This window comes from Passer montanus, unplaced genomic scaffold, assembly GCF_014805655.1.
Source record: "Passer montanus isolate IOZ18808 unplaced genomic scaffold, ASM1480565v1 scaffold91, whole genome shotgun sequence".
Classification (NCBI taxonomy): Eukaryota; Metazoa; Chordata; class Aves; order Passeriformes; family Passeridae; genus Passer; species Passer montanus.
The window spans coordinates 518,768-538,247 of NW_024374479.1; the positions used below are offsets into that span (position 1 = coordinate 518,768).

Genomic DNA, 19,480 nt, shown 5'->3' on the forward strand with positions numbered 1-19,480 from the left:
TCATCAGACTATGGGAGGGAGCCTTTGTACCCTTGTGTGTCACCAAATGCCAGTGAGAGCTTCCATACTGCATTTCTGCATCCTTAAAAGGAAACTACGGATTGACTTGCCTGTGTTCACTGAAAATACTTGGAGAAAAATGCCAGACTTTGACATGTCTCCCTTTTTTACTCATAGGAAGCTCTAACACAGCTTCATATTTACTAGTTTGCTAGAGCTACATCTACAATATGAAAAAAAAAAGTAAATATGTTAGCAAATTATATACAGTTCCACAAAGGCTGAAAATAGGTAGGGATACCTACATATATTTATGCTGAGTTTGAGGATCAAACACTAGAGCAAGCGCCCAAAGATGCTGTGGAGTTTTTGTGCATAGAAGAATTCAGGATTCTCTGGACAAAGACCTGAGCAAACCAACATAGTTACACCTGGTTTTAGTGCAGGGCTAGGTGACTTCTATACATCCTTCCAGCTTTGATGGTGAATAGCACTTAATGAGTTTAGGCTCTAGTGGACAATGTTTGCATACATTTTGAGCTTTAACCTATGGAACCTGGCTGAAGACTGGGCTGTAAAACTTGTGAAAGTCCATTGGTCCAGTTCTCAAAATGACAATCAAGAGCTTTAGCAGACAAGTAATCTTGCATCATAGTGACACCCTTGGATGAATAAAAGGAGCAGTCATCTAAATAAGATTGAGAAAGATGCTGTTGCTATTTATCAATGCGGTTGATAAACCTGAGAAACACCAAAGTTATTTGAGATCAGAAGGCAGTGATGTAAATCCTCAAGGACTTGAAAGTGTGTAGTCTGAGAGAAGGGCACTTAGTGGGATATTCAATACCGGAATATTGAAGGACCATCCCAGTGCACTGGACAAAGCCCCAGTATTGTTGTGCTTTGGCTGGCCAAGAGGCACTCATGTCTGAAAGGGATTAAACAGAGTGACTAAGAACATATATGTGTCCATGCTTGTGCTTCACCCTGGTTTTGGCTAATAGGAACACAGCATCCTTCTAACAGCATCCGTTAAATCAAATATAAGTAAATGAGATTTGCATCAATTGATAAATTGGAAAGTTACTATTTCCATTTTAAAAATGTACTACAATATTTGGCACATGAAATTTTATGAAGATTGACTATTTCATGCACAAGTTTGGATTAAATATGTATACAACACAGTAATATTAAATTTCAATTAAAAGGCAGCCACTGTGTCCCCATCTTTAAGCTTTAGTTCTTACCTAAACTTCAGTTCGATTTTTCACCAGAACCTCGTTGTCTGATTTAAAGTACCATGTAGATATGTTATAGAAACTTCATTTAAATATATGTTAAAATGGAAATCTTTTATGATTTTAATGAGCCTTAAAAAAGTCTAAATACTCTTTTGACGAGTAGTCAGTGTAATTATGGTATTTGAAATTATTGGATAAATCTATACTTTACAATCTACCTTCCTTACAACTATGTTTTCATGCTGGATATTTTTAACATGAAGAATTGTTTCACCTTCTGTCACTTTATCCTTCTCTTCCTTCCACAAAAATGTTTTATCTCTGAAATAAAATTAAATATGCATGATACTGTTTGTATTGGATAATATTGTAATAGCACTGTTGTAATAGTTAAAAATCAATCTAAGAGATGAAAATTATTTTGATTTTGTTAGAGAAATGACAAAATTGATAATTTGTTATGCACAAGTAAGTTACAGACTAGCTCTGTCCTATATGTGTTGTCTCTTTTGTGCTTGAGGAAACTACCTGCAAAATTGCTGCAGAAGACATGTGCTAGGTATTGTGCAATCAGCAATCTACTTCACTACCACAACATAAAGAAAGAGAGAGGCTCAGCAAATTTAGAAAAATAAAGAGGCCATATAACTAGCAGTTAAAAGGGGGAAAATGGGCTTTTTAATGCATCCTGTGCTTTATGACACAACCTGCCTGAAGACCATTAACTGTCACATGCTGAGCCTTACAATTCATTGTTCAGAAGCAGGACACATTAATTCCTAATAAATTGTTGTTCCTTTGCTTTTTTCTCTGTGTGTGTGTGTGTTTGGATATGGTTTTTAATAATGAAAACTGAGCTCATAGAAAGTTGAGTCTTTAATACAGAATAGATAAACAAATATAAACATAATGAGCCTAAAGAAAGCAGCAAACAGTAGTATTGTTTCTCAGAACCATATAGCAGTCAAATGTCTTCTCCTAACTGAAAGAGTAGTTCAGGTAAAAAATACTTGACTATAACATAAGGTGTCAACAATTCCCATGCACTGACTTGATCTCCTTAGGCATGTAGATAGCAAGCCATGATATTGTCATTCCTGATAGCAAAGTTTTTAGTGTCTCACCCAGAAAAGGATATAAAAGAGTTGCATCTTTCACCAGCAGTCAGTACAAGCCCTGGTTTTTGTCAGCAGTGCTAAGTTCAGAAATTCTCCTCTTCCTTTTGCAAAAGAACATGAAAATTTTTTCTGTTCTATTAAATTACTAATTTCATTCACTATCCACCTTTTAAGTGCAAGGAGAAATGTCACTTGCACTCAGGTTATACAAGGAGATACTTCTACAATATCATATGTGTACTCTCATCTTCATATCTTATGTATGTACTGTCATATGGAAAAACTTAAGATATTTTAACTTCTGTCACAGAATATGTCTACTGCACTATTCTTCTAAGTATTTAAACTTTTTATTTTGAACATTTGTCATGGTTTGACCCTGGCACAATGCCAGGGCCCCCGTGAAATGGTTGCCGTGAGATGTGACTCGAGAACAGAACAAAGCAGGCTCCTATTCGGGAATGGAGGGAAAAACACAACACTTTTATTTATTACAAATCTAGAAAGGAACACATATCAAGCTAAGAATGAAAACCTTCTAAATACCTTCCTCCTCCCTCTCCCTTTTCTCCACAGATTCACCACCCCTCAAATCAATTCTCAAATCCATCAGGGAGAGAGAGGAGTCCCCCCTTGCTTCATAGGCCTCCCCCGGAAGCACAATTAAAACTCTCCTGTGCTTCCGTGTCACCCATGGCCCCGCACAGAGAACATCGGCCCTCGTGACTTCTCTCCCCACCATGTCCAGTGCTCTCACCCCTGGACACGGGCCAGGACTGCTTTTAGGGTTCTCTGTTTAAAGATGCTCCACCCACTTCTAGAAACACCAGTCCCCGCCACATTTCACTCCCTGGGGCTGAAGGGCTTCATAAACAGTCTCAACTTCAAGACACCAGTCCCCCCCAAATTTCACCCCCTGAGGCCGAAGGGCCTCATGAACAGAAATCTTCCTCTCCGTAAAGACAGAAAACATTTCACACTCTCTTCAGCCGTCTCTGTTCACTCCGCTGCTTCACTCTTGACTCCCTGGGGACTTGCCTATTTCATCTCTCCTCTCTCTCTCACTTCATTCTGATTCAGGAAGATTCAGTATTTGTAAGGTTTCCATTAGTCTATAAAGAGGTTAAAATCTTTACTTCTGCCTGTCCAGGACTCCCACAGCTGCCAGGCACCTCTCTGCTGCATCCCCCGCTTCTGGCTGGCTGAGCTGCCAGCACAATTTCTGTCCCTCTCTCCGGGGGGGCTGCCCAGACATCCCAAGTCTCTTCCACCCCTGCATGTTCTCTTCCACCTCTGCACCTTTTGGGGCTCCTGGCCTCCTCCCTGTCATGGCCTCTCCCTCCCCCACCCAGGCGCAGCTGGGCAGGGGAGAGGTCAGACTCCACTCACCAAAGAAAAAGTTCTCTGGGAATCTCCTGCTTTTAACCCCTGTGTGTTCTCAGAACCGTATCCAAACCTCAGTGGCCAGCATTAGATGCCAATTTTGAATTTGGCCACTGATTGGCCCGACTTAGACCTTTCCAAAAACACATTTCCAGGCCAAACCACGACAACATTATTTATTACCAAGTCAAATAGTCTTGTTTTCAGATTTCTACACAACTTTCCAGAAGGTGCCCATTCTATTTTGCTATGTGCTGCTATGTAGTGTAGTAGTACCAAATGGAGTTCTAGATGTGTTACTAGAACTTCTTGGTGGTTTGTTCTTTGGGTTTATATTTTTACATTGAAACATACTTAAAAATTTTAATATAATTTTGCCATGAGCCTTTTAAATATTTTTTCTTTGACTTTTGTGAAAAATTATTATTAATTAATCATTTCCATAGTTGATCTGTCTGTCTAGCAAACACTGATTATTACACGATTAACAGCTTTATGATCTGCAATACCATTTACAGACACTGAGAATAGTAATCCAGACACAATTTTCTTCTGGCATAAACAAATAGTCTGTGATGACTAATATAATTGTTTTTGTTTAACCTAGCTTTCTGTGCACATAGGTTTTGTTCTTTTTATCTTCATTACTTTTTTTCTGGAGGAGGATTTCAGCTAGTTCCATTAAGTTGGTAAATGCTTTTAGTCTTCGAAATATTTTCATCTTTGAAATAAATGTATAATTTACTTTTCCTATCTACTTATATTTCCATCCATTTAATATATCCCTCCAAGATAAATCCTCTTCTCACACTCTGTTCTAAGATTTACCTGTATGTCATTTATATATTTATTAATCCTTTGCTTTATCTTTGGATATTATTTAATACAGTGTTCTAGTTTTAAAAATTTTTAATTACTTAGCCCAGTCATAGCCCAGTCTTGGGAGGTCAGTCTGTTGAATAGATGCCTTGGTGTTGTTGTATTGTGCAAGGAGTTGCACATCAATATTCACACATCTTTGCATGTGTAAATATTCTGAGTTTAAAAATTTTTAAGATAGATCTGTGTGCAAATCTGGCAACTTTACCAAAAATAAAGGAACTGCTTAAGAGTGTCTGTTTCCATGTTTCTGCCTATTCCATATTTTGTGCCATCAGTGATGCTGTCTCTTCTCTTTTGGTTTCTCACAGCTGATAGTCAAATTCACAGCATTTACAGGTGTAGTAGTAGATGTGAGAAGGAGAGGAAGTTATTTTTGGTTGGCACAAACATGGGCAAAACTTATACAATGTATACATGTACTTGTATATGTAAATATTTCCTCTCCTATTTTAGCATCCTATTAAACTGTTCAAAGGCATTTTACATGCCACTCCATTGTATTTTATTCCACATATACTTGCCTAGCGTTAAGTTAATCTTTTCCATGGTTCCCACATCTCCTGTTCTTCTAATGACTTTTCTATGTGGATTTTAGAGTGTGCCACTTTACAGTTAAAAGAAATTTCAAGGCAGAGAATGAAATTCTATACCTTTTCTTCTTTTTACACATCTTTTATAAGAAAGAGGTATAATTTTTTTTGACAGGAAAATATACTTGTCTGTTTTCTGCAGCACTGCAGTTGGGTTTTAAACACCAGTATGCCCACATCTGAAAAAGAGAATAGAGGTGTTAAAAGTTGATTGGGAGGGACTATCTAAGCTAGAAAATGTAAGTATGATGTTTATTTAACCATAATTTCTATAAGTTTAGGATAAAAATGAGCCAGACCTGTCAGCCTTTTGTGCTTGACTTGTGTGACATCTCATTCTTAAGTGAAAAGGAGCACCCAAAATTTGCAGATTCTTGTGGTCAAAAGAAATGGCAAAAGTGAGAGAGTATACAAAAACTCACCAAATTTTATTATAAATTACAATCTTGTAATGGAGAATGGAGGAAAATCAATCAATCAGTCAATCAGTCAATCAGTTCCAGTGTCCTACTAGCCAACAGAAAGGCCAGGGACATGTGGCATGCATCCAGGCTCGGTGGGGGTATATTACAGCTTTTTAGTGTCTTAAAGATTTTCCTGACCCTAAGGATAGCTATCTCACTTTCTATGCAAATAAGTTACCATGCACAGTTCATTCTTTCAGATCTTTCTGGAAATGAGTTGGAAGCCTTGGGAGTCTTGGGTGGCCTCGTTTCCCCCCTGCAGTCCATGCTCACTTCTTGGCCTCATTCTCGTGGTTGTGCTGTGCTGTGTCGTACTTACCTTCAGGAACTAGAATAAGGATGTGTGTCTTGGATAAGTGCTGCCCTACCTTTGCATGGCCTCCATCTGCAGCCACATCTTTTTGTTTTTCACGGTGGTTCCATAACCGTCTGGCTATTGGCGCTGGAGCTCCGTATCTTCTGGGAATCTACTTGTCAAAAGTTGTTATGATCATAAGAATCTTAAATAGCTGTTACAAGCACATCATGTCTTCCTTGGAAGTAACTTAGTCACTAAGAAATGTTGTAATTAGACAAAAAAAAATATTTTTACACAGTGTCCACTTCTATTATCATGGTTTCAGCCATATCTGTGACTGTTTTAGATACTTAGAAATCAGAAAAACTGCTGCTTAGGTTGAAATAGACATTCAAGGAGCCAGCTGCAGCAGACACAGTATGTTTTATGGTCCTAAGGCTTTTTGTAATTTCCAAATATGTCAAGCTTGTTAAAAATACTGAATAATTAAAACTATTCCAATATCTTTTCAACTGTTTAGTCTTTTAATATTTTATCCTAGAATAAAGTGTACATGGTGCTCCAGAATGCTGTTTACTTTGAGCAGAAATGTAGAGAAAATTAGAATTTCAGAAAAGAAACATTGCACTGACCTTGGATTCATGGTCTTATTTATTGTAATATCCCTAATTTCTTTATTTCTTTGACTGTTCTTTATGCAGGAATTACTCTTTTTATGAAAGCAAAGAGCATTACACTGATTTCTGATCTTTAGAAGTACAAAGTGCATTACCTGGAGTTCAAATATTGCAATGAAATGTTATGGGTTTTATCTTTTTGATATCTCAGATCTATCCTGGTCAGTGTCGATCTAATGCTGTTGCTTAGTGCCATGTTCTCCTGAAATATGAAAGCAGCTACAAAGAAGTTAACATTCCTGTTTAAAATGCTGAAAATGACGTTAAATAATACTTCTTTGCCAGATATCTTAGGCTCCACCTGTCTGCTTTTTGGTTTTTTGCCTTTTTTTTTCCTTTTTTTTTTCCTCTTAATGTTCCAAAATGTCCAATCAGTATCTGGATTGTCAACAAAACCTCTAACTTGGACTTCTGAAGAGTGGACTCGACATCATTTTCCATCATTTATGATCAGTCCTGGTTAACTAGGGATGTCCTGGATGCCTGGAGGCTGACCAATATGATGCCTATCCAACAGAAGGGTGACATGGAAGACCTGGGGATCTACAGGCCTGTCAGCCTGACCTCAGTGTCCAGCAAGGTTATGGAGCAGACAATCCTGAATGCCGTCATGCAGCACCTACAGGACAACCATGGAATCAGGCTCAACCAGCACAGGTTTAGAAAATGCTTGACCAGCCAAATCTCCTTTTATGACCAGGTGCCCTGCTTAGTGAATGAGGAGAGGCTGTGGATGTTGAGTACCTGGACTTCAGGAGAGCTTTTGATACTGTCTCCCACAGCATTCCCTTGGAGAATCTGGCAGCCCAGGGCTTGGGCAAGCGCACACTTCACTGGGTTAAGAACTGGGCCCAGAGTGTGGGGGTGAATGGTGCTGCAGTTGGTGGTCAGTCACTACTGGGAATCCCCAAGGCTCAGTGCTGGTTCCTGCACTTGGATCACATCAACCCCATGCAGGACCACAGACTGGGGGAAGAGTGGCTGGAGAGTGGCCCAGGAGGAAAGGACCTGGGGATGCTGATTGACAGCTGGCTGAAGAGGAGCCAGAGCGTGCCCAGGTGGCCAAGAAGGCCAGGGGCATCCTGGTCTTTATCAGCAATAGTGTGGCCAGCAGGACCACAGGGCAGTGATTGTCCCCCTGTGTGTCCAAAAAGGGCAACAGAGCTGGTGAAGGATCTAGGAAGCAGATTATATGAGGAGGGTCATGGTTTGGATGAGAGAGCTGAGGTTGTTTAGCCTGGGGAAAAGGAGGCTCATGGGAAACTTCTACAATAATCTGAAAGGACAGTGTAGCATGGTAGGTATTAGTCTCTTCCCCTATTCAGCTAACAACAGGACAAGAGGAAATGGCCTCGAACTGCACTGTGGGAGGTTCAGTTTGGACATCAGGAAAAATTTCTTCACTGAAGGTGTTGTTAGACACTGGAATGGACTGCCCAGGGAAGTGGTAGAGTCACCACCCCAGATGGTATTCAAGAAAGGACTAAATGTGGCACTTAGTGCTATGGTTTAGCTCACATGGTGGTGTTCAGTCAAAGGTTGCACTTGATGATCCAGGAGGTCTTTTCCAACATTAATGTTTCTACGATTTTTATATACTTGACAGATAAATGATATTCCTGTCATGAGAGGATTTCTGAGATTTAGAAACATGTTCCCAACCTTTTCCAAGATGAAATCCAAACCTTTTAAAGTTCATCATGCAGTGAGACAAAGGCAGGAGCCTGGCCGTTGGGGACTTCAACAGTACATAAGAGACCCTTTCTCTGTTATTCTCATGTCTCCTATGAGGCATTTGAATTAGAAAGATACAACCATCCCACAGTCATTCCTTCTCCTGTGTTAAGGAATTAGTCAAATCTTCACTGTATCAATTTATTGCAGCGTGATGGTGTGCTGTACACTTTCCCTTGTTCTCCCCACGTCTCTCACCAAAGCTGCAGCAGTCCTGACTGGCAAAGGCCAACCTGTTTCTGAAGGTACTTTCTAGATTTTTAGCTATGAAATGTGTTTTTCTCTTGAAAATTATGTTAAAGAATGTGTACATCTGTAAAAACATGTTCACGAAACTGGATTTCTGTCAATAAAAGTTGTAAACACATGTTTTCATGAGTTTCCTGGTTGCAGATATACCACCAGGTTTTGGCTGTCGCAACCCTAACAGATTAATAAAAAATAATGTAATAGCCCAATTCTTTTTGTAGTTATTAAGTAGAAGAAAGTTCCTCAATCCGTGCTTTCATTAGTAAAGCAAATATTATAATTTAAATTATTCTACTCAGTTAATTTAAAAACTAGAGCCTTATGATTTTTAAGCAAGATTTTTAAGGGTTTTTTTAAATTATTTTTAAAGTAAAACTGTAGTATTTAACTTTCTAAAGAAAGAAGGAGTGGAAAAAATTACAGTAAATATGAGATATATTAAGATATATCTCATATTATCATATTTATTAAGATATATATTGAGATTTATTATTTAATTATGTTATATTTCTGTTTAATCATTCCCATGTTTAGAAACTGCTTTAAATAAAGTATCTTGAAATCTCGTAAAAACTGTTTACAGTTAAAAGATTTCCATGTGTATACATTTTAAGTAAATCAATCAGCATGATTTAAAAATGCATTTAATACACGGCATTATGAAGTTAACTTTCTATAGATGCTTTCCATAAGTTTACTTTTCCATTCCAGAGCTCAGCATGCTGTTCTGTAAAGTCACCGGTCTTTGTACTGGGTTAAAAACAAATGAAATTCACCTTTGTTTATTCATCTTTTTTCTTCTAGTTAATAACAGTTTAAGGAGTGGCTTTGGACTAAGCAGGGGAAGTAAAGGTCTTTGAAAATTCATTCGGGAATGCTGTTTTTTCTAGTGCTCTCTTTACACTTGGTTGCAAGGTGTCAAGTCTGCATGATGAATTTCTAAAACTATCAGTTATCATTTCACCTACCTTTCTCTTTTTAGCTTTTGTGGCTTTCTCATTTCTGTATGTAAATATTGGCTACACTGATGTAGACAATATCATCTTTCTTGGAATGAACTTGGGGAAATTGCTAGTTTTTCAGTTCCTAACAGAAACAAACCATTTCTGTAAAGCATTGCAGTTCAGCAGTGAAGGACCTGAATGACCAATAGTGAAGCCTACTGTGGACAGAGATCCTGTTTATCTCCATCTCATCTCTATTTTTTAGTATGCTAGTCTGAAATTTATTTATTGGGCTATGTAGATTTTTATCTACAAATTATTTTGGTGTTCTTTGGGATGGTATCTCTGCTTCAATCAGTTGTTGCATTTTCAATCTGTCCCTGAGAATCTTCAAGAAGAGTGAGACAGGATTATGCAAACACCTACCAATTTTTGAAAATAAAATAAGCGTCTTCTGAATTTCTGAGCCTGTTGAAATAAATTTTTTTGGTCCTCAGAAAAAATGGAGTATTCTGACTGCAGGTCAAACACCAATGGACATGAAAGGACAAGGTTTTTTAGCAGCCCAGCATTTGCTTAAATTTGAGTAAAACCATTTGTTACCAATACAAGTCAAGCCAGCTTCCTGGTTCCCCTCAGTGTCTTGCTTACATAGCACATTTTTTTCTGAAAGTTATGAACTGAGTGAAATCCTTCTAAAAGCAAGAAAATTAGTATTTGTTAAAATTTCAGTGCATTAAGAAGGGAATTATAATACAGCCATAATAATCTTACATTTTTAAAATATTAATCTTTTTATGCTATTGTAGTAGTGCCTCCTTTAAATATGGAGAAAATTTCTTGTTGACAAAATATGAATTTTTTATACTGTTAAGCCTCAACACTGTTAGATTTCGAATATAGTTTCTCAGCAGATATATCTTGTATTTGTATTTACAGAACATACATATGCCACAGTAACAATATTTGAAAGTTTAATCCTTTAAAATATTTACATTGGGTTTTCAACATCCATAATGGAAAGGCTTTGTAAATTGAAATAAAAAGGTGAGGCATAAAGAGAAGGAACAAGTAGTTTATGTGAAGAGCAGGGTATTTTTAGTAGATGCATTTCTATCATGTAATCATAGGCAGGTAAGTATGCATTTCCTGAATATATCTTTGGCACTCTCATCTTAACATACTTCCGTCTTTGATATTCTTGAAAAATTAAATTAAGGCTCAAAGGAATTAAATTCAATCCACAATTACCAAGTTATTTTAAATTACTGAAAACATGTAATCCTTTGAAAACTTACTTCCAAGCATTTAGCTTAGACATAGTGTTACTGACCCCATTCTTGCATAAAACCAGCCCTCTTGAATGCCTACATCATTGCTCTGTTACTTGCATGGGTATAGGTATGTATGTGTGTATATACAGGTATACAAAAGTATGTTCTGTGCATATGTATTTGAAATATATGTATTTGCATAATTAGTGTATTTGCACATTTCTTTGTTCAGAGTGTCAGATAAGCAACTTCATGCAGGCATAGATGCAGAAGTAGACTAGATGGGGCTAGTCTAAAGAAGTAAATAATGGGGACTGCCCAGCATGCCTTTTACAGGTACACTGAAAATTTTTCTTTGTGTCTCTGAAAACAGATTTAATTCCTTTATTTTCTACAATTCAGTAGAGAGAAACCAAAAGCATTACAAAAAATAGTTATGTATAGCGATTTATATAAATGGATCTATTGATGCCATTTATAAGCAAGGAGGGCACAAGAGTACATTGATACATCGCTAAGGAAGCCTGAGCTGGAATCACTTGATCTTCCTGGGTTACTGAATACTTCCCCCTTGCATTCTGTTAGCTTGTGGATGTGCAAGGCAAGACTTCCTCTCTTTCTTCTTATTTATGAGGAGAAACAGAAGCCCTCCCAGTGCTAGTCATTCTGACCTCATGATCTAAGGTGTAAACTCACCAGCAGAAAACTTCAGTGATTCCTGTATTTATCTGTGCTGATGTGTTCTGCTTAATCTATTTGAAAAATACAGTTTTTCCCCCCTTGATTAGCCACATGCAACACAGAAAGGAATAGTATACAGAGAAAAGTGTTTAAGTGATTTACATCAGGTTCACACAGTATGTCACCTATATTATTTGTATGTCAGCATATGCTGAAAATATATTTATTTTTAATTATCTACATCCAGATGTTATTATTGGCTTGACAAATTTTGGTGGCTACCCTAAAGATTACAAAGGTGATGGCATTTTGTTCTAAACCTGTGCTTTCTTTTAAATATGAATAGTATACTAAAATCAGGCTTTCTGGAAACTTAAATTCATCTTTTTATGGTTAAGTGAACTCTAAGCAAAATGTAGGTGGTGGTATAATGGGTTGGTTCAAATAATTCCAATATCCTTTTAAAATGCTGATTTTATTTAATGTTACAAGATATATCAGACTGAAATAAAACATATGCCACATCTTGTTGGGATTCAAGAGGTGGGGACGACTTGGAAGCCTCACTGATGACCACAAGCTGATTTATTTGGCCCAACATGGCATTTATACAGGACCTCTTAAGACTACAATCATCCAATGACCTTAAACATTGTCTTATATGGTAACATACTTTTCTTGCTTAACCAATAACATCAGAGTTCACCCTATATGGATATCCTTACCTTTTCTTTACCTGAATTACTGTTTGCTGAACTCTGCACTGGTCATGTGCTAACACTTCCTGCTCCTTTTGTCCTGTGTTTCATCTAATATCCTGTTTCCACAACCCGTATCCACAACCTCTGAATTTGATTTTTTTTTTCCTAAGAGCTGTGTTACTAATGATTTGAAACAACAGAAGTGTGCAAGTTGGCTGTTCAATTGGTAAACCTTGCATTTTGGAAGTAGTTCCTGATGGTAATTTTATTCATATTCACATTACTTTAACTGGCTAGTTGGATTTGTATCAATTACTATTGCCAGAACAATTGTCACATAGTTTTGATATGCTAATAAAAACATCTATTTTGGACAAAATTTTTGCTAGTAAATGTTGACTTTTTCCACTTAAATACAAACAGCTAGTTTCTCATCCCATTTAGAACATGTGTTAAACATGTGTTTCCGCCTTCTTCCTTACAGTCTAGTAGTCTAAACAACTATATTGTTTCCAGACTTAAAGCATAAAACTGGAAAAATTTCTCAATTAATAAGGGACCAGATGTTGGTCAAGCTAATTTTATAGATATTTAATTAATGGATGCTGTTAAGTGAATACACATCACTGGATCTGCATAAATGCCTTAAAAATATATTACTTTTAGATAAAAGGAAAATGTATTTATAAACCTCTTATAAAGTGAACACTAAAGAATGTCCAAACTGCTTGATAGTGAAGATTTTTACCAATGCTATTTTTTAAGATTCAATGAAATATGCTGACAAGTATGAAATAATTATGTTTTAAAATAATCTGCTGGTTTATTGTTAAACTTGCATTAGTGAAGACTACTAGATTTCTGTGTGATGCCTCCAGCAATAACTGCTTTGAATGTACTTAATTTAGCATTTTCGGTTGTTGTCCTTGTCTTAGGCTAAGACAATTTTATGGTGCAAAGACTCTGAAATTTACCTCCCTTCTCCCTGTCTACCGATAAGGACAGACAGACAAATGCAAAAAAGATATAAGTTAAAAAAAAAAAAAAGTTTTACTAAAAGAAAACAGCAACAACATAGAATACAACAAAAATCCCTGGATACACAGGTGCTGGATCAACTGGAGGACAAAGAAAACAAGATGGCTGCCACCCAGGCAGCTCATGTGCCCCAGGGGACAAACACAAGATGGTAGAGAGGCTCTCCTGGCTAAATCTTCCCCTCTGGAAGAAAACTTTTGTATTTGTTCAGAGGGAGACTTCCAAACTAAACTCCTGACACATGGTACAAGACAGCACAGGCTTTCATGCTGAGGATAGTAGATATACTATGGAGGAGTTCCAAAAGGAGGCAAAAACCTGGTGGCTCTCTGGCATTGACCCCCTTTCCACAGTAGACAAACAGCTGGGCTGGAGCCTCTTGGTGTGTTTTTTCTCAGTGGCTCAGCTCCCCAGTCACCCTGTTAAACACCATTCACTGGGGATGCTTGCAAAAGTGACTGCACTGAAGGGTCATACAGCCAGATTTTATATCATAAACCAGAGAAGGAAGCAGACAGAGCAATTAATGTACATAGTACGTAATGCTAATATACACATAAGGTTGAGTATGACAGCAGTCACATATGAGTGGAGCAATAGGAAGCTAATCATGGCAAAACCTTGATCATAGGCATTCAGTGCTTGTAATTTTATTCATAGTATGCTTTCCTTGTTCTGAGACTCCTTCAGGCAGTAATATGGGTTGTCAGATTCAGTTTTCAAGGTAAAGGTGTGAAATATATGTGCTAATCTATGTATGTTAATTGAACATATTTTTTCCTAATTGTTTTTTTAACTATGAGATTTTGCTATAAAGCACTTGCTCCTTCTGGTTTTAGTAAGCTTAAAAATAGATACAAAGAATACAGCATGCTCTATTGCCAAAATTAGCTGTTCTCTTCTTCCAAATATAAGGAATGAAATATAGTAGTTCTACAATTCTGTATTGTATTTGATTTATTCATCAGTCTAGACTTATATATGGCTTCTGATTTTTGCAGTATGAATGAGGACCTAAGAAGTGAGGGAACAGGACTAAAGTATTGCTCCTGACAGTTTCCTAAAGGCAGTTCTTGTTCAGCTGATTTTTTACATCTCCTACTTTTCTGCTTCATTCTATGGCTCATATATAACCTGTTAGTTTTAATACTTGACAATGTGATTTCTAGTTTTACTATTGGTGTTTTACCTTTTGTCTTCAGGTGGTCTGAACAGGGAGCCTGCACTTTTTATTATCTACTTAGAACAGAATGAGATTAATATTAAATGGATATCAAACTCTTAAATATCCACAGAATTTGTAAAAGAAGTGACCATTGTGTAGGCATAATTGGAGTGATACAAAGTTTTCCTGACTATGTATCAGCACTATCTTTGTATTTATTATTCTGATTTTCTTTAACAGAATATTGCATGACTTTTAAGGTTTTGTATTTGACTACTACTAAAAAAAAAAAAAAGCATCTTCATGGTCTTTCACTTTTACGGTTTTAGTGGCATTAGCTCTTAATCCTAAACTAGAAATGAGTATTCACATGGGGAAGGAAGAATCTGATGTCATCTGATTTTGGTTACATCATTATACTTGATGGTTAAAGAAGCAAATGAGTCAGTCAGATTTGTAGTATTTTGTAAAATAGTACCGTCAATGCCAGAGAATTATGACAACTCGCATTAAATATTTGAGTTGGACTTCAGGTGGTGACATTTCACTGCACATTTAAGAGTATTGAGAGCATCTGCTTAACTTCGAAAATGTGTGTTAGCTCTTCCACTTTTTCTCTGCAAGTTTTACAAGGCTTCCACCTCTACTAATGTGTGTGTGACACATTAAATGGAAAAAAAAAAGTACTGTTGCAGTAAATATAAATAAGATTTTGTAGTAGCTTTGACAATTTGTGTCAATTGCCTCATGTCCATGCCAAGTTCTGTGTGGCAAGGTTTTTGGGCGTTGTATTTTGCGTGATCTCAACCAGTGTAACCATGGCTGGGGGAGGGCAATGAATTAATAAAAACAAGTTCTGTATTTTTTACTCATTCTAAAGACTAGTTTTAAAAAACATTAAGAATTAATAAAATGTTTTTTCTTTGAGGTGGGAGATGAAAGAAGATGCAGATCTTGAAGATGAGGAGAACATTATGGTGGAACACTTAAAAAACGTTTATTTGACACAAAGGACTTTTTCAGAGGATAAAGAAGAACAATTACCTTGACAGATTTCAGGTAGCACCCTTCTTCTAGATTCAACAAGATTAACTTAATATCATAACTCACAGTACTAGAAAGCTCAGAAATATGTATCTTGAGTAGGACTTCAACCTAAAGAGTGTTCCCTTGTTATTGTGTGGTCACTCTATCCAGGAAGCAATGTTCACACATGCATAAGGTGGAACAGTACAGGAAAATGTCAAGGAGGTTATATCTCAGTACTGCAGACACATAAACCTGAATGACAAACTGAGAATTGTTTCAAAAATATAAGACTCACTCTGAACATGCAGTTTTAGACATAGGCTAAGCAAATGTTTCTGGTTTCCATCCACCACTTTGGAGCTGGAGTCAGCCTGCCCCCAGTTTGTGTCACTCAAGGACCTTTTCCCTCCTTTGGTGCTTGTTTATTAAATTACCCAAAATACATGAAAAGGGAAAGGTATAGACCATATAGCTACAGTCCTTTTTGAGTTGCTCCAGGATGAGTATGCTCGGCCATTATTCCAAATCAAAAATGCATCAGCATTACTGCCTTCACAAATCCTTACTTAACCGCCAGTGTATTTTATGGCTTAAAAAATATAGAGAGAAATTTTAGAAGTTTTGAGAAGCATTTTTTTAATTTAAAATAATTATTTGCAGGCAGTGCTCACAGGATTATCTTAAAAGTGAATTGAGAAAATAATAAATAATTTATTTTTAAAAATAAATATAGTAAAATTTCATATTCAAAGTAATCCTGTTTTGATATTTAAAAATTATGAATATGATATATTTTTCTGAAAAAATAATATTTAATATTATTAAATATTTTTCTTACACACTGATTAAAACTATCAACATTTTTTATATGGAAGGTCTGATTAGTATCTCTTTAGCTCTACAGAAATAATACATAATTTTTCTGTAAGTTTCTTTCTTTAGAAGTCCAATGGAACTACTTTTTCTGCCTGATGAAGGACTCTGGCAGGATCTTGCTAAAGGTGCAATCTGAGCAGAGTTGTGTTCCCACCACATCTTCACACAGATGCTATTATGGACATAACTTAGACCACTTCAGTAGGATGAAGGCATGCTTTTTGCCCCTGAAGGTTTCAGCAGCTGATTTAGGGTCTTATCTGAAATGCAGTTTTTTCTCCTCTTAATTGCTCTTTTTTCTTTTCATATAAAGCATCAGACCATTTAAAATCAAAATGTGGAAAATTGCGTCTTACAAATCTCCAAAGATCCTCTTACAACACTGCAATACAAAAGGGCTGTGAGGCACTGTAGCTTAGAAAATGCTAAAAACATTATTTAAAAAATAAAGCAGATATTTTCCTCTGCTGCCAGTGTAGTAATTTCACATTATAAAGGAAGTGATGAAGTGTGAAAACCATTTATCGTTGCTTGGTATTTCACCTTTAAAGATTACTGGTGGACTTCAGGTTTAAAACATGTCTACAGGGATCTTCCATGACAGCAGGTTTGGTATTTTGACAAATGAGGCACACATATTCCAAGCCATACAAATAATGTGTTAGTGCACATGGAAACTGGAGTTCAGAATATTCTCTCCTATTTTATCAAAATATCATACATAATTTACTTTTTGTATAGTCATATAAAGTGCCTATGTGGTGAAACTGATTGAAATACTTATTGTGAAAATGCTCCCCTTCTGGGAAATACCTACTCTGAAGAGGATAAATTTTGCAAGTGAATAAGCTAATTGAGAATAAAACCCATCACTTACACTTAAGTGGGAATATCCATACAGTCATTCCCCTGGTCCTGTTGACCACACAATTTCGGATAAAGGCCAAGATACCATTGGCCTTCTTGGCTACTTGGGCAAACTCTGGCTCGTGGTCAGCTAGTTGTTGACTAGCAACTTTTCTTCTGTGTCACTTTCCAGTTACTCTGCCCCGCACCTATGGCATTGATTTGAGTTGTTGTGATGCAAGTGCAAGTGTTGATCCTCATTCCACTGGCCTCAGCCCACTGATCCATCTTCTCCAGATCCATTGTAAAGCCTTCCAACTCTCCAACAGGTCAACACTCCTGCTCAATTTGGTATCATCTGTAAACTGACTGAGGATGCCCTCTAGTCCCTGGACCAAATAATTGATAAAGATATTAAGTAGTATTGTTTCCAATACTGAGCCTTGGGGAATGCCACTTATGACTGACCAATGACTAACATGCATAAGAATATAACAGCATAAAAGCTGAACCTTTGCACAGTATTTTACTGGATGCTTTTCCTATCCAAACCTGTATGTGCATCTTTTATGGCACCTGAGTGCAAGCAAATGTGTGTTTTAAATTGTACTTGACACACAATTCTTACTGAAAAATATCAGGGCCGAGAAATATCATACCAAGAAATACAAGATTATTCCTCTTTGGTCCTGCTGGCAATGTAACCATTCCAAATAACTTTTAGGGTATAAAAGGGACATCATCTTGGCAATATTACTTAATGCTGAATACACACTTCTACAACATTCATATTTATTCAATAAAATTACAGTAATAATAAGAATTGTACAACTAAGCTTGCTAAGTAACATGCCATTAGTTTATCAACACTTTGCTTTAAACTTAGACACTTACTTGAAAATTGAAAGAGCTGACCATTTTTCCATTGTGTAGATGTTTTCCACAGATGCTTGTGTGTAAAATTAGGAATACTTTTATAACTGTAAGACTGCTGCTTTCTTTTGCTTTTCTTCATAAAACAATAGTTCTATATTCTTAAAAAAAATTCTGCTGATTGTAATTTTGATTTATGATTAAATAAATTTTTAAGAATGATGCAATGTCTTGGTTCTTTGACACTATTTATTGATCCAGGAATGCCTCACATGTATGTTTAGCCTAAATAAATAAAAGCAACATAAGTCAGATTAGTTGGCTACAGTATGTGCCCCAAGTTTCATGACAACTGCAATCTGATTGTGTTAATTCCTCCTGAAAAGTTGGCCAAAAAAAAAACCAACTAAAGTCTGTTGTGTACAACAGACCTTTCTGAGTGGGCAAGAGCTGGCCTCACTGTCTCAAGTGAATTAGCTCAAAAGGAAGTTATTGTATTTATAGAAATTAATTGGATCAGATAGCACAAACTAGGTTAACTATTATCATTAATGCTCACATCTAATTATTATTTAACAATTTAATATACTTAGCTACTTTTACAAAACAGGCTTCAATGGGAGACTTCATGGCATGGAGCATCTCTGCTTAGGTTTGTGTAATGTCCCCTTCAGAATGCTCCAAATCTTAACATCTTTCATCTTTTGAAAGGTAAGTAATAAAATTAAAAGAAAGGCAAAATTGAAATAGCATTAATAATAATGAAACTCAAAAAGAGAAGAGAAAGAGATATTTTGGGAACAGTTTAACATTTAGACACAGTCCTGTTTTCTAGTGACTGCTGTCCTGACAGACTGCCACAGACCATGCTTTATTCTAGGAGGGGGAATATGATATGTATCTATGCTATTTGCTGAGGAAAAATGCACAATGGCAAATGGATGTTCTCTAATTCACCTTTACATCATCACAGCAGTGCATGGTAGACATGAGGCTGTCTTCTTCCAATTAGCTTCTGCTGGTAGAAATATTCCTTTTCCCTCTCAGCTGGAAGGTCTTCACAAAGTATTAGTGAGTCTTATGTACAGTGAAACATCAGTTATATGCTGTATAATATTATTTTATGGAGCTCCCTAAAAATATGTGCAATCATTTCTAGTGACAAACACTACTCACACTCCCAAGGCAACAGTTGAAAGACAGAGGAATTAGATCCATTGCCCAGTTAGCCATGAAATGAGAAAATAACTTGATGGTAACTGAGAGATTTCTAAGTGACTACATAGATCTTGAGGAGGTTCTTGTTGGAGGAAAGCCACTTTTCTGTAGCAATTTTCCATATTGTAAACAGTGTTATAAATGGAAGCAGAATCTCTAAAACTATTCTATGTGTAATGAGTAAAGGTGAGCTTGC

The 19,480-nt window shown here is 36.6% G+C and overlaps 1 protein-coding gene across 1 annotated transcript in view; it reads left to right on the forward strand.

Annotated features, from left to right (window-relative positions):
* The window catches only part of KIAA0825 (KIAA0825 ortholog), a 231,488-nt gene extending 213,213 nt beyond the window's left edge, over positions 1–18,275 (forward strand). Inside the window, 1 exon segment of the mRNA XM_039695659.1 lies at positions 15,371–18,275. Coding sequence (XP_039551593.1) covers positions 15,371–15,491 — 121 coding nt within the window. The 3' untranslated portion in view covers positions 15,492–18,275.
* Positions 18,276–19,480: the final 1,205 nt, after the last annotated feature.